This window comes from Myotis myotis, unplaced genomic scaffold (assembly GCF_014108235.1).
Source record: "Myotis myotis isolate mMyoMyo1 unplaced genomic scaffold, mMyoMyo1.p scaffold_m19_p_9, whole genome shotgun sequence".
NCBI lineage: Eukaryota > Metazoa > Chordata > Mammalia > Chiroptera > Vespertilionidae > Myotis > Myotis myotis.
This window is the reverse complement of record NW_023416401.1, coordinates 81,315,212-81,330,458: the sequence shown is the minus strand read 5'-3', so window position 1 is coordinate 81,330,458 and position 15,247 is coordinate 81,315,212. Positions and strand designations below refer to the sequence as shown.

General features: G+C 48.2%; 1 protein-coding gene across 1 annotated transcript in view; it reads right to left on the bottom strand.

Moving 5' to 3' along the window:
* PYGB (glycogen phosphorylase B) overlaps window positions 1–15,247 on the bottom strand; it is a 40,724-nt gene that overhangs the window by 16,504 nt on the left and 8,973 nt on the right. Inside the window, exons 3-9 of the mRNA XM_036321154.1 lie at window positions 13,226–13,304; window positions 10,398–10,501; window positions 6,680–6,811; window positions 4,958–5,069; window positions 4,495–4,577; window positions 3,041–3,184; window positions 2,372–2,464 (exon numbers count right to left, since the gene is read on the bottom strand). Of these exons, the coding sequence (XP_036177047.1) occupies window positions 2,372–2,464; window positions 3,041–3,184; window positions 4,495–4,577; window positions 4,958–5,069; window positions 6,680–6,811; window positions 10,398–10,501; window positions 13,226–13,304 (747 nt within the window). The remainder of the gene's footprint in view (window positions 1–2,371; window positions 2,465–3,040; window positions 3,185–4,494; window positions 4,578–4,957; window positions 5,070–6,679; window positions 6,812–10,397; window positions 10,502–13,225; window positions 13,305–15,247) is intronic.

The window sequence follows — 15,247 nt, the reverse complement described above, 5'->3', positions numbered from 1 at the left end:
TTCCAGTTGTGCTTTGTTTAGAAACAATCGGCTCTTTGGCCAGATGCCTCAGCAAGGGGAGAGTCTCTGATCAAAGGTAGACGTTAAGATCTTACTAGAAAGGGGCCTATCTAGAACCTCAGAACTGCAGTTGGGCCCAATGCCCTCTACTTTCCTGATATGATCTACAAATATTATGCATCCTGACCCAGTGAACACACACAATGAATAAAGCTTACCCTTCTACCTAGGGCAGTGATGGCGAACCTATGACACGCGTGTCAAAGGTGACACGCGAACTCAATTTTTTGGTTGATTTTTCTTTGTTAAATGGTATTTAAATATATAAAATAAATATCAATCTTTGTCTTACTATGGTTGCAAATATCAAAAAATTTCTATATGTGACACGACACCAGAGTTAAGTTAGGGTTTTTCAAAATGCAGACACGCCGAGCTCAAAAGGTTCGCCATCACTGACCTAGGGTCACCTCAGTTTCCTCTTTTGTAAACTATTTTATTAAATTTTCATATACAGTTTACATACACTATTATTTTTTCCTTAGTTTCAGGTGTATAGCATTGTTGTTAGATAACCATAGATTTTACAAAGTGTTCTCCCCGATATTTTCAGTACCCACCTGACACCAGTTATTAGAATATTATTGACTATATTTTTTATGTGTACTTTATATCTTCAAGACTATTTTGTAACCATCAATTTGTACTTCTTAATTCCTTCCTCTTTTTCACCCAGCTCCCCAACCCCCAGCCCCCTGGCAGCCTTTAATCTGATCTCTGTGTCTATAAGACTATTTCAGTTGTGTTTATTTGGTTCTTTAGGTTCCACATATAAGTGAAATCATATGGTACTTGTCTTTCTCTGACTGACTTATTTCACTTAGCATAATACCCTCTAGGTTCATCCATACTGTTGCACATGGCAAGATTTCATTCTTTTTTTATGGTCAGGTAATATTACATTGCATTACGTACCACTTTTATTTTTTAACCCTCACCTGAACATGTTTTTATTGATTTTAAAGAGAGAGGAAATGAGAGGGAGGGAGAGGGAGACAGAGAAACATCGATGTGAGAGAGAAATATCAATTGCCTGCCTCCAGACTAGGGATCGAACCTGCAACCTGGGTATGTACCCTGACTAGAAATCAACCCATGACCCTTCTGTGCACAGCACGATGCTTTAACCAGCTGAGCCACACCGACCAGGGCTGTCCCACTTCTTTACTCATCTGTCTATAGACGGGCACCTGGGTTGCTTACACATTGGCTAGTGTAAATAACACTGCAGCAAACATGGGGGTGCACGTGCTTTTTAGAATTCGCGTTTTGGTTTCTTTGGATGTATAGTACCCGGAAGTGGAATCACTGGGTCATTCGGCAGTTCCATTTTTGTATTTTTTGAGGGCCCTCTGTAGTGCTTTCTGTAGTGGCTACACCAATCTGCATTCTCACCGAGTGCACAAGCATTCTCTGTAAACTGTATTTTATTGGTAAATAAAATAGAGCACTGAGCAGTTTTTACTTTATTTCCACTAAATCGACTTGACACCCACAGCCTGGAGAACACTCATAAACTGTATGGTCCTGCCCTCTACTGGCCAGGAGTAGACAGGACCCAAGATGGGCTGCCTAGTCCCACCAGGTGCACCCCAAGACAACAGAGGGGCTCTGGGTTCTATAAAACAGGGTAAGTTTTGTTTTATGGTTTCACATGTTGACTTAATTAGACTAGGTCAAGGACATACCACTATACTAAAGAATCTAGGACCAAAATCGATCATGAAAACAACATGTAAAGATACAAACAATGTATTTCTTTAAACGTAATACTTACGGGATTTTTGCTATGATTTCTAAGATGAGAAAATATATGCTAGGAGCCCTAAGGAGTGTCAGAATCCTTTTCTTGGCTTCCAAAACAAGTGTCCTGTGCCCTTGCACCCCTGCTCCCACTCACTGTGTCCCAGTCCCTGGGGAGAAACACCAGACCTACTCCTGGAACTTTGTTCTCCTCCCCTCAGCCCCTGTCTCCTTGGGGACAATGGCCCTGTATTCCGCCAAGTCCCTCAGTGCTGTAGGACTAGCTCAGCACTCACAACCATTGCTGAAACCAAGGTCAGGGGGATACTCCAAGGTCAGAGGTACATGTGTACCTCTGCAGAGAATACCATCACCCCCATGTGCCCAGCTCTGCAGGGAATACTGTCACCATATGCTCCTAGCTCTGAGGGGGACATTGTCATCCTGTGTGCCCACATCTACAGGGAATACTGTCACCCCCATGTGCCTAGCTCTGTGGGGGATGCCATCACTCCACACCCAGGTCTGTGGGAGACACTGTCACCCCACACCCTGTCCTCATACTCACCTTGTCCCAGTCCACTTTCTCCACATCCACCAGGATCCGCATGAGCTCAGGAATGGCGAGGGCTGGGTGGGTGTCGTTCAGCTGAATGGCAACCTGAAGTTTACACAAGGTGATACCTTCAATCGCTTTGTGCCCATGGAGTGGACCTACATGGCTGTTATGTGCAGGCCTGAGGTCCTCACACACCTTAGGAGTCTACAGGGATCATGGCAGGGAGCAGACAGGGCTGTGCAGGTGCTGGGCTGGCTTGAAACCGGCCAAGGAGCAGGCCGAGGGCCCCAGGGGACCGGGAGGACCCCCTGGGTAGGCTCTGCAGCACGTCTGCTCTGCAGTGGGCGCCCAGGACTGCAGGACCCCCAACCCCCGCCCAAGGCCCTCTCAACTAGGGAATGTTGGATTCATTTAAAGTCATTGAACTGATACTGCCGAACACGTCCGGCTATGCCCATGGGAGCCTTTCAGTGTCCTTGCTGCCTTGACTCCTGGCGAGGCCCAGTGTGGCCCTGGTTGGGGAAGAAGAGGGACTATTCCCTGGCCCCCATGATGACGAGGAGACCGAGATGAGGGGATGCTGCTATCCTACCCAGCCCCAGCCTCAAGCAAGAAACCAAGCTTGAGAGCATCCTGTCCTCCCCCACCGAGCTCAGTCCCAAGTCGACAAACACAAACCTTGTCTGGGAATATCTCAAAACAGGTTCTCACTGGGTCCCGGCAGCCAAACTTGGAGGACTTAAAGCGGCGGACGATGTCCTGCAGGGTGGCAGCCACCACAAAGTACTCCTGCTTCAGGCGCAGCTCCTTCCCCTCAAAGAACTGCAGAAACAGAACAGCTCCGGCACCAACCCAGACACTGAGGCCACTACAGGCCCTCAGAGGCCCCCCGGGACCCAGGATGGGGTATCAGGATGAGGGGTGGGGGCGTCCTGCCCCAGGGACTGCAGAGATGTGTGTGTGTGTGTGTGTGTGTGTGTGTGTATAAAAGGAGAGCCCTTGAGAGCATGGTGCTGATACCCCAATCCCCACGATCCTGGGGCCCAGATGTCAGGTGACCTGAAGCTGAGGACACAGACAGAAGGTCGCAGGTGGCCTAACCCGTGTGTGGCCTTCAGATAAGGAGGGAGCACAAGGGCAGCCAGCAAAGGGGCGCCATCCTGTGAGGACACCAGGCAAGAGGGGCCAGTCCCTTAATGTGACAGGCTGAGTGCCAGGAACACCAGGGCCACCAGAAATGCAACCTCCAACGCCCATCTGAAAATGCCTGTGCCTGAAGCTTTAGAATCAGGTCAAAATCTTGGGAAGGGGGTGCGAGGGGAAGGGAGCATTTTACCCAGAGCCTTTCAGCACCAATGTTCTTTGCTATTACGTGTACATATTCCTTTGATAAAAAAAAAAAAAAAATAGGACCCACTAAGATAAGCAGATTTCAAGGGTGATTTTCTGGCAGCAACAACAAAAATGCCACCAGACACTAAATTCAGTGACAACAGAAAATGTGACTATGACCTTCATATTCAGTACTAGGGGCCTGGTGCATGAAATTCATGCACTTGGGGGGCGTCCCTCAGCCTGGCCTATGCCCTCTCTCAGTCTGGGAGCCCTCGGGGGATGTCTAACTGACGGCTTAGGCCCACTTCCCTGGGAGCAGGCCTAAGCCGGCAGTCAGACATCCTTAGCACTGCTATGGAGGTGAGAGAGGCTCCCACCACCGCCACTGTGCTCGCCAGCCGTGAGCCCGGCTTCTGGCTGAGCAGTGCTCACCCTGTGGGAGTGTACTGACCACCAGGGGGCAGCTCCTGTGCTGAGAGTCTGCCCCCTGGTGGTCAGTGCGTGTCATAGCGACCGGTTGTTCCACTGTTTGGTCGATTTGCATATTAGCCTTTTATTATATAGGATGAGATGGGCACCAGCCAAGAAGTTTTCAAACCATGACTGTCGTGTATCTCAAGGTGTCACTGCAAAATAGGGATTGCTGTCCCCACTTGACAAATGGGTCACCTACTTCTTAGGATAGTGGCATCAGAAAAACAGAAACCACCTGGACATCAGTCATGTGGTCTCACCAGCAAGCAGGTCCTTCTAGAGGGCCCCAGCCTATACAGAGATAAGCTATGGACGCTACTCACATTGTCATTGGGGTACAGGACTCTGGAGATGTTCTCGGCCAGATTTCTGTCCAGGACCGCCTCGATGTAGCCGCCCGTGTTAACTAGGAGCAGAGATGAGATGGTGTGGTCAGGACCTGCATCCCTTCTCCCATGCGCCCTCACTCCCAGGTGTCGCTTCCCTCAACAGCCTGAGGACAAGCATTCCTGAACAGAAGGCACCCCCAGAGCTGCTGCTTTGCCTGCCTCCTGCCTGCCCTCCTCAAAAAGGTGCTGGGTGCCTTATCCCCCATGTGCCCCACAAGGCCCCAGGCCCCTAGCTCTTTCCTGAGGGTGCGGGCCTGGCGGGGGGCTCTGCCTGGGAGTCCTCTGCTCACAGGAACCTGCCCTCTGCCTGAAGCAGTGAGAGTGCAGAGAGGGGAAAGGAGCTGTGTGAGCAAGTCTTGGATAAGTCACCCCACGGAGACTCAAGGGCGCAACGCACAGTCGTGGAGATTGAAGTCGTTGGGCGCTTTGGCGGACCATAGCCTCATGGTGTTGACAGTGTTGTTCTTGTAGCCTGGCACCGGGGTGTCGTACGGCATGGCCAGCACCACCTGCCCGAGGGAGAGATGGTCAGGGTCAGGATGGAGTCAGCCGAAGACAGTGCCCGGTTCTGGGCCCACCTGCAGAGCAGCGCCAGTCCAGCGAGAAGCACCTGCTCATCCTCCTCTGCCTTTTCTCCTTCTGCCCCAAACACACCCAACCTGCCCTGTGCCAAGCCACAGTCCCACCACCCTCCCCACCCTGCTGCACACCCGTGCCTGCAGCCCCAGCTCTCGGACATCCTGAGTCAGCCCTGACAGGTAAGCCTGAATGCACTCCTGAGGCCACAGTCTTGTTAGCCTCACCTGCTTCAGTACTGACACCAGCTTAACACGTCTTCCCACCTCGAGGGGCCATTGCGTTGACCTGGCTCATGCTTCCTCAGCAACCACTGTGTCCTCGTCCACTGCCCTCCACACCTTAACTCTTCTCACTCAACCAACTTCCCCAAACACGCTTCCATTTCTGACCTCCATTGCCATGTCTGCGGGGAGGGTCCTCCTGCTGTGTGCCTTGATATCTAACTCTCAACGAAGCCAAACCAGCCCGCACACTCGGCTCCCAACAGCAAGTGCAAGACCTGCTCTCCCCCTATGGAGGCTGCCACACCCCCTCCCAATTCCCTCTGGCAGCTTTGCTCTTGGGAAGCACAGGAAGAAGTGGATAAGCCTCAAGGTCTCTTCCAGCCCCTAGGCCCTCCACTTGGCCTCCTCACACGCAGACATGCTTTTGGTAGCACCCACAAGGGCACCGTGTGGCTTTACAAGATGAAAGCAGCTCTGGCAGCCACAAAGGACTACAGAAGGGCCCCACCAGGTTTAAGCCCGTGTCATCTTTCCCTTCGGATCTCCTCTCAACCCTCAGCCCGCCCGCTGCTCCCCTATCCCCATGGCTTTGTCCAAGCAGCTGACAAGCCCTGCAAAGCATCTCCAACTGCCTCCTTCCCTCTCCATGGCCAGCCCTCCGGGGTAAGGCCCTCATCATGTTCAGCCACGGACGCCCCAGTAGTCTCTGGGTGTCCTTGCATACACGGACACGTTCATCTTCTACAAGCACGCACACTTAGACTCACCAATCCCCTTCTCTGCTTGTTCAAGTTAAGTACTAATTAAGGCTCTTTAGGCCTCCAGCCATCTCTGACCTCTCTCCACATCAGGGCTCTGAGGCATCAGAGTCAATGGTGAGCCGCACCTGGGGTACCACTGAGAGCCATAGGCACCCCGAGGACCAGGAGCATGTGGAGAGAGCATACTGAGCACCTGCTGGGGAGCCGTGTACGTCCCCCAGGAGATCAATGCCCTTGTCCCCGTCACAGCGCTGTCTGCCCTGCTTGCCATTAAACAACTGCTGGTCTCCACCCCCACACACGGCTGCTGGTAAACTACAGAGCGTGGCTTCATGTTCAGCATTTTCCATTGTCTGGATAGTTTCGGACAAAACGTAAGAAATCGAAGGTATGAGAAGCAAACCTGCCAGGCTTCTGCCTTGAGTTGGGTCTTCTAGGGAAGCTTACGGTGACTCATATGCGTGCACACCTCCCACTCCCAAAGCAAGCCAATTCAACAACGAAACCCCGAGGTCCCGCACTAGCCCACGCTCCCTGGGAAACACGGGTGGGTACCTGCGTGTCCAGCCACTTCACCCCCTCGGGGGTGTGCTCCACTCTCCCGTAGAAGTGCACAGGAAGCATGTACTCCGGCCGGGCCTTCTCCCAGGGGTTGCCGTAGCGCAGCCAGTCATCGGCCTCCTCGACCTGGAAAGCAGCCAGCAGCAAACAGTTCATGGAGAGGAGAGAGTCTGTGGCACTAGGCTGACCCTGCCCTTGGTCAGCACCAACCACGCATGCTGTCGAGATGACTCTGGCCCAGCACTGAAACAAAACTACAGCCTATTTACAGTGTGAAGGTTTCCAATTTGGACTTTTAAGAACACAAACTTAAACCAAATTCAGAAAAATGCATTTAAGTGAAAAGGCATTAAGAATTACCTGAATTCAGCGATAAAAAGAGGTCCTGCTGCATGCTACTGCATGAATGAACCTTGAAAACATTATGTTGAGTCAAAGACACCCACGTACTGTATGATCCCATGCATATGAAATGTCTAGAACAGCCAGATCCAGAGAGAAAGTAGATGAATAGCTGACAGGCACAGGGGAGTGACTGGAAATGGGTGCTGGGTTTCTTTTGGGGGTGATAAAAATGTTCTGGAAATATGGGTGATGGTCGCCCAACTTTGTGAATATATTAAAAATTGGTGCCCTAACCGGTTTGGCTCAGTGGATAGAGCATCGGCCTGCGGACTAAAGGGTCCCAGGTTCAATTCCGGTCAAGGGCATGTACCTTGGTTGTGGGCACATCCCTAGTAGGGGGTGTGCAGGAGGCAGCTGATCGATGTTTCTCTCTCATTGATGTTTCTAACTATCTCTCTCCCTTCCTCTCTGTAAAAAAAATCAATAAAATATTTTTTTAAAAAACTGGATATCCCAATAGCTGTTATTTAAAAATAAAAACAGAATCACTGAAAGCCCACTGCTTTGAAAATGTGTAAAGTGGTGCAGCCACTGTGGAAAACAGTATAGGGGGTTACTCAAAAATTTAAAAATGTGCCCAGCAGGCATAGCTCAGTGGTTGAGCATTGACCTATGAACTAGGAGGTCAAGGCTCGATTCCTGGTCAGGGCACATGCCCAGGTTGTGGGCTTGATTCCCAGGGAGGGGCGTGCAGGAGGCAGCTGGTCAATGATTCGCTCTCATCATTGATGTTTCTATCTCTCTCTACCTCTCCCTTCCTCAATAAAAAAAAAATATATTTTTTAAATTAAAAATATAACTAGCATATGACCCAGCAATTCTACTTCTGAGTATCCAAAGAAAATAAAAACACTAATGCAAAAAGATATACACATCCCTATGTTCATTGCAGCATTATTCACAATAACCAAAACATGGAAGTAGTACAAGTATCCAAAGATATATAAATGGATAAGGAGATGTGATATTCATGGAATATTACTCAGTGATAATACACAATGAGATCTTGCCATTTGAACAACACAGGTCGACCTAAAGGGTATTATGTTAAGTGAACAAGTCAGACAGAGAAAAACAAATACATGATTTCACTTATATGTGAAGCCTAAAAAACAAAATGAATTAGAAACAAACTCATAGATACAGAGAACAAGTGGATAGTTACTAGAGGGGAGAAAGACTAGGGGCATGAGTGAAAAAGGCGAAGGGCGGTAACGGTCATTTTATAATCTCCTTATAATAAAAATAAGTCATGGGAATATAATATATAGCACACAGAATACAATCAATAATATTGTAATAACTTTGCATAGTGGATGGTTACTAGACTTACCATGGTGACCAGATTGTAAGGTACATAAATGTTGAATCGCTATGTTGTACACCTGAAACTAATAGTGTGTGCTAACTATATTTTAAATAAAACAGAACAAAAATCTCAAAAATAGAAAGTAAAAACCTTTCATCACTTCTTACAAACAGAACAAAACACATGTACATCTGACAAACACACATAAACTGTGAGTGAAATTATCTGGAAGGTACCAGAAGGAAAGCTGCCATTTCTTTTAAGGCTGGAGGGAGTATTTCTATAAGTTAAACAATGGGTACAAATCTGTTTTAAGTTTCCTTTTACATGTGTAGCCATAATTTTCTTTGCCAACATTTTATTATGCTCATTTTCAAACATACAGAAATGTTAAGAGAACTGGCAGTGAACACCCACACACTCACCACCTAGGTTCTATAATTGTTAACATTACACTTGATTTATCCATTGATCCATTAATGTTTGGGTGCATTTCAAAGTAAGTTGCAGACACCTACACACCCTCCCCTGACCACTTCAGCATACATGTCTTTACTAGTGTGTACAGTTCATCGTGTGTTTATTTTTTAGGTTACTATATTTACAGTGAAATGCACAAATCCTGTGGATACCATTGATGAGTTTTGACAATTGCATCCTGCATGACTCAAACCCCCATCAAGACATAGGGCATTGCCATCAACCGGTCATCAGCCATTTCACTGAGATGATACTACTCTTGAGTTACAAAACTTTCCAATCCTAACCACATCCTGGCTTTATATGTGACTTTTAGGCCCCAAATTATACTAAAAAAATTATTCTGCACCCAAATGGATAGTTATGCCTTCCATTTGGAAATGCCAAATGAGGGGAAGAACCACCTCGCCTAGAGCCGTAGTCAGCAAACCGCGGCTCGCGAGCCACATGCGGCTCTTTGGTCCCTTGAGTGTGGCCACGAAGTTTCAATCGTACTGTACGTGCGCGCCCGCATGTGGTATTTTGTGGAAGAGCCACACTCAAGGGGCTGCAGTTTGCCGACCACTGGCCTAGAGGACACTGAGACTGCATTTTGAGATGACACTCTTCATTGATGTGGTCCCGACCACCTCACTTAGCTGTGGTTTGATGCTCTAGAACTGAGGTTCACTCTCCCTAAGGGCCCCTTTCCTTCGCAGGGTCTGGCCTCTAACCCCACACGGTGCTGTTCTCTCACTGGTGTCGGGGAGATAAGGCTGAAGGTGGGAACAAGACCGACGACAACTGTTTTTTTAACTGCTCCAGGTCAGCTGTCCCTCTGAGGGTGAACCAGCGAGGGGCCACTTTGGCTCTGCACTGAGACACAACGGAAACCAGCATGCGCCTGTGATATTCTCACCACCTCCACGCAACCTCCACCCCTGGTGCCCCCTGTAAGGTCCAGCAGGCTCTGGGCCCCAACCCACCAGACTTGCAATGAGCGCACACAGGAGACCAGCCTCTGCCGGCCCCTGGGGAATATGAAGAAAGCATGGAGCTCGTAGGATCGTAGGATCGCCCTGACCTGCCCGGCCTCTGCTCGTCTAGGACTGGCATGTAGTCTCTCCATGAAGGAGTTTAAAATACTAAAAGCTGGGAGGGCTTTTGCGTCCACTGTAGACAGTGGATCTTGGTGGTGATTTTGGATCTCACCCCAGGGGTGGCCTTCGGGGCCCGCTCGCCGCCTGTGTGGAGGGCTTGGGTCTCGGGTCACTCTCGGGTTTGCACACCGTCCCTTTCCAGTGAGTCCGTGGAGCTCCGTGGTTTTGTTCTCCTGGGCTTCAGGGCAAGTGTTTAACTTTCTAGTGACTGATCGCTGGGCTTTGAAATACCAAAGCTTTTTTTTTTGTCGTGTTTTGAAATAAATCTCTTTTAAACTTCAAAAAAATTAAATACTAAAAGCTGAACGGAAAGTGCACCTATTTATTTTCTTGTGCAAACGAGAGCTGGAAACGAGTGAAGGAACCAAGTCTCACCCACCTGCCAGCCATTGACAATCTTCTGGTTAAAAATCCCGAACTCATAGCGGATTCCATAGCCATATGCTGCCAGGCCCAAGGTGGCCATCGAGTCAAGGAAGCAGGCTGAAAATTTCAAACACAAAGAACTTCTTCTGATCAAAGACAATCAACATGTTGGAGGCCCCCTGGAAGCAAGGCCCTAAGTTAACCAGGCGCTGGGATGCCAGCCTCCAGGGTGTTAGGGATTCAGTGCTGACCACCGTCAGCTTCAGCTACCATGAAAAAGAAAACTGAAATACACCCTCACTCCCTTCGGCTTGAGAGCCCGGGGCCACACCAAGAAGATATCTATGTGGGGTAAATTTGGGGTTGTGGGAAGATGCAGAGAACACAGCCACACTTGGGGCATCTCTGAATCAGTCCCACGGCCAGCTTTCTCCCAGAGTCTCACTCGGACTGATGGCCTCCCATCCCCCACACAAGCAACCCCAAATCCAAGCTGTCTGGATGGTAGGGGCACATCTACACACTAGTGGAGAAGGCACAGAAACAAGGGTTAGGGATGTATGTTTCACTGTCTGCAACGCCAAATACCCAAGTGCCAAAGTGCACCCAGAGTGTGCGGGGAGTGGCTGGAGTAGCATGTCACCAACTGACCCCTTGTTCCGATCAAAATGTGTTGGGGAAAAGAAAGCACAATGCTTTAAATTGAGACCCAGAAGGTAGCCTTATTAGCCTTCTGGATTAAAAGAAAGAAAGAAAGTAAAGGGGGGAAAACAACTCTACACAAAATAAGCAAAAAACAAACACACAGCCCTAGCCGGTTTGGCTCAGTGGATAGAGCGTCGGCCTGTGGACTGAAAGGTACTGGGTTTGATTCGGGCCAAGGGCACATGCCCGGGTTGCAGGCTTGATCCCCAGTGGGGGGCGTGCGGAAGGCAGCCAACCAATGATTCTCCCTCATCACTGATGTTTCTATCTCTTCCTCCCTCTCCCTTCCTCTCTTAAAATCAATAAAGAAATATATTTTTAAAAAAACACAAAAATAAACACACAAACAAAAATATGCCCAAGTCACCAAACATGCACAGGCCCCTGGAGGCCAGGCCCTTCCCCGCGGGAGAGAAATAGGGAAAACCCGAACACGTAAGACCTGGGCTGCTGTTTTGAGGAAATCATTCTCACAGGCGGGACAGAGGACATATTAAGCTACAGCGGGCTGGGCTGCCAAGTCTGTGCAGGTGACAGGAGCTGTGGAACCAGAGGGGCCCAAAGGAGGAGGTGCCATCACACCTGCCCACAGGAAAGGCCAGGGGCACCACGGAAGTGGCAGGACCGGTAGTCGACATGAATCTGACTGGGGAAGCCCTGAAAATGCCCAGGATGTTAGTGGATTGTGAAGGGCAGGGGGTGGGATGCCTGGCTGACAGTCCCCAGCTCTGGGGTAAGAGGGGAGGTGAGGATCCACTCCAGTAAGAACACCAGCCGGCCTGGAGCTTCCCTGGAGCTTGGGAAGCAGGTCCTGGTTTTGCTGTGATGAACAGAATGCCATCAGGGGAAGGGGCCTGGGTGAACTGGCCCTCGGGCTGGAGGACACGGGGGCTCCCAGGGGGCTGCAGGGGAAGGAAGCTCTGTCTGGCTCACTGTGTGGTGTGACCTCACCATCATACACGCAGACAGGGCCCCGCCTGGGGAGCAGGACGCCCGGGACGCACATGAGCTTTTCACACTAAGGGTGGAGGTGGGCAGGCCTTGCCAATTGTTTCTTACTTTTTTTTTTTTTTTAATCCTCACTCAAGGACAAGATTTTTACTGCATTTTAGAGAAAGGAAGGGTGGGGGAGAGAAACATCAATGTGAGAGAGAAACATGGATCAGTTGCCTCCCGTATGCATCCTGTTCCGACCAGATATCGAACCCACAACCTAGGTATGTGCCCTGACCGGAAATAGAACCTGCAACCCTTTGGTGAAAGGAATGATGCTCCAGCCGACCAAGTCACCCGGCCAGGGTGCCAATTGTTTCTCTATACAGATCCATGTGCTGTTTTGTTTGAGATAAACATGTTGCATTTATAATTTGTGAAGAATTTACTTTAAAATTAAAAAATACAAGCACATGCATCCCCACCCCCTAAATTTTAGGGCATTTGCTCCCTTTTCAAAATGACAATTCCCAAAAGGGGCCATGACACCAAGTGGGAGGGGCCTGAGCCCACCCTCCCCTTGGCCCCCCCAACACAAGAGCAGCACAAAACCTAACCCATCTTTGCCCTTAGAGGCACTGTGCCAAGCACCTTGATGTGCACAGTAAAATCAACTCTCACTGTGACGGCTATTTCCACTTCGCCGTTCTTAACCCAGCTCCCTCTCCCCTAAAACACTGGCCAAAATAATTAAAACAGATAAAGAACAACTGAGTATGCTCTCAGATAGAGCTTATCAAGGGAGCAACATGCCCCAAAGGGAGAGAGCTCTGTAAGCTGTGTGTGTGTGTGTGTGTGTGTGTGTGTGTGTGTGTGTGTCTTTCTCCCAATGACTGGCTCTGGGATCGTGCAGAGTGGTTGATATATTGGAATCCCTCCCAGCACCAGTCACCCAACACTGGCAAGCCTGGTCTTCATGATCCTTATGAAGGGCCCCTTGGGTGACAGAGACACACATCTTGCACTTTTCCCTGCCAGAGGCAAAGATTCTGACCTGGAGTACAGACTCTCCCATCCACCTGAGGGACCCCTTTATCCTGTCAGAACAGTACCAGGCCCATGGCCGGCCTTGGCCTCCCCATTTGATCACTGACAAGGCACCATGTTAGGGCAATCTTGTCCTGGACAGGTGCCTGGGGTTACCTGCCAGCCTCCCCAGTCCTCCGTTCCCCAGGCCAGCGTCCTCTTCTATTTCCTCCAGTTCTTCCAGGTCCAACCCCAACTGTGAATAAAAACAGAGGCAATATTTTCACATTACTTAATATTTTCACTCAAGTACCAGGTGGAGTGATATTCAAATCCTGTGAGTTTATATCAAAGGGTAGAGTCTGCTTCCTTTTAGACTCGCAAGTCCAATGTTAAAATCTGATGCTTAATCGCTGATCGAAAATGAAAGTTTCCAGGTATTTCAAAAGCTGTCAAATTACTTAAGAATTACAGTCAAAATGAGACATGGTTTAATAACCAAAGATACATGCTGCCATATTATTAATTTACTTATAGTGGACAGATTATAACATGCTTCCTAAAAATGAAACCAATGGTTTTAGTAATTCTCTAATTTTGCATGGTCTAATGATAATTACATGACATCTTTTTAAACCCAAATCTAAAAACACCTTTCCATGGCATTCCATTTATATTCAAGCCAATTTGTGAAACAGATATGGTATGTTAAAAATTAGAGAAAAAGCAACAAAGTCACAACCACTTCACCTAACTGAAAACCATTCCAGAATAGAGCTGTTAGGGCTCTCAATTATGTTGTATTGATAATTATTCCATTAATCTTAAACTTGATAAAACCCACCACATTAACATCAACAACACTGTTTAATAAAAAAAAACTATATTTGAAAACAAATATTTACTGAGAAGAGTTCCAGTATTTCATATTTTTTACAAAGTTCTTTAATGGATTTTCTGCTCCAGCATTCAATTTGTTGAAATATCACACATCATATAGCATCTGGAAAACTCTACCGCAGTGGTTCTCAACCTTCCTAATGCCGTGACCCTTTAATACAGTTCCTCATGTTGTGGTGATCCCCAACCATAAAATTATTTTCGTTGCTAATTCATAACTGTAATTTTGCTACTGTTATGAATCATAATGTAAATATCTGAGATGCAGGATGTATTTTCATTGTTACAAATTGAACATAATTAAAGCATAGTGATTAATCACAAAAACAATATGTAATTATACATGTGTTTTCCGATGGTCTTAGGCGACCCCTGTGAAAGGGCCGTTTGACCCCCAAAGGAGTCGCGACCTACAGGTTGAAAACCGATGCTCTACCGCATACTCATGAAGTATAGAGTGTAAAAGGCAAATAACATCCTAGAGTTATGAAAATAGTTCTGACCTAGCAGAACCCTTGAAAAGGTCTCAGAGAACCTGAGGGTCTCTGGACCACACTTTGTGAATCTACTAAATTACGAAGAGTGGAAGAAAAGTTGTGAGAAAATTAAAAACATAAAAGTCATACAAAGTAGTTTAGCATCTATTAAGTAAATTGAATGGTGCTAACACATACAGTCATCTGATTTAGATTTCAAAATACTGACTTAACTCCCATAACAATTTCAAAGAGTGTGTTCCACCAAAAATATCTGGAAAATGTGGGGGGATTTACCCGGCACATTACCAGCTCAGTCTTGGATGGGGAGACATGATCCCCCACAATGCTGGGCTGCCTGATGGCCCTGCAAGGCTCACACCACACCTCCTCCAAGAAGGCCCCCAGAGCACCTCCCACCTCAAAACCAAAACCGAACCCAAGCAGAAGCAGTGGAAGGTTCTTGGGGGGAGGACGACTGTGGTAAGGACCCTTCTGTGTATGTGCAAAAGGGCAGAAGCGATGCATGTTCACACTCCAAAAGTTCTACACTGAGCATCTAGGGGAGGGAGAAAGACCATGTCCTGGGAAGTGGGGCAGAGACAGAAAACAGACACAATCAAAGCCAGCTCTGCTCTAAAACAGCACATGAACTGTGAACGACCTCCAACTAAACAACTGTTAATGAAGAAGCCTTAAGCCAGTGGTTCTCAACCTTCCTAATGCCGTGACCCTTTAATACAGTTCCTCATGTTGTGGTGACCCCCAACTGTGGGGAGCCGGCACGGCCATGGCATACTCAGCCCCAGGGCACCTTATGTGC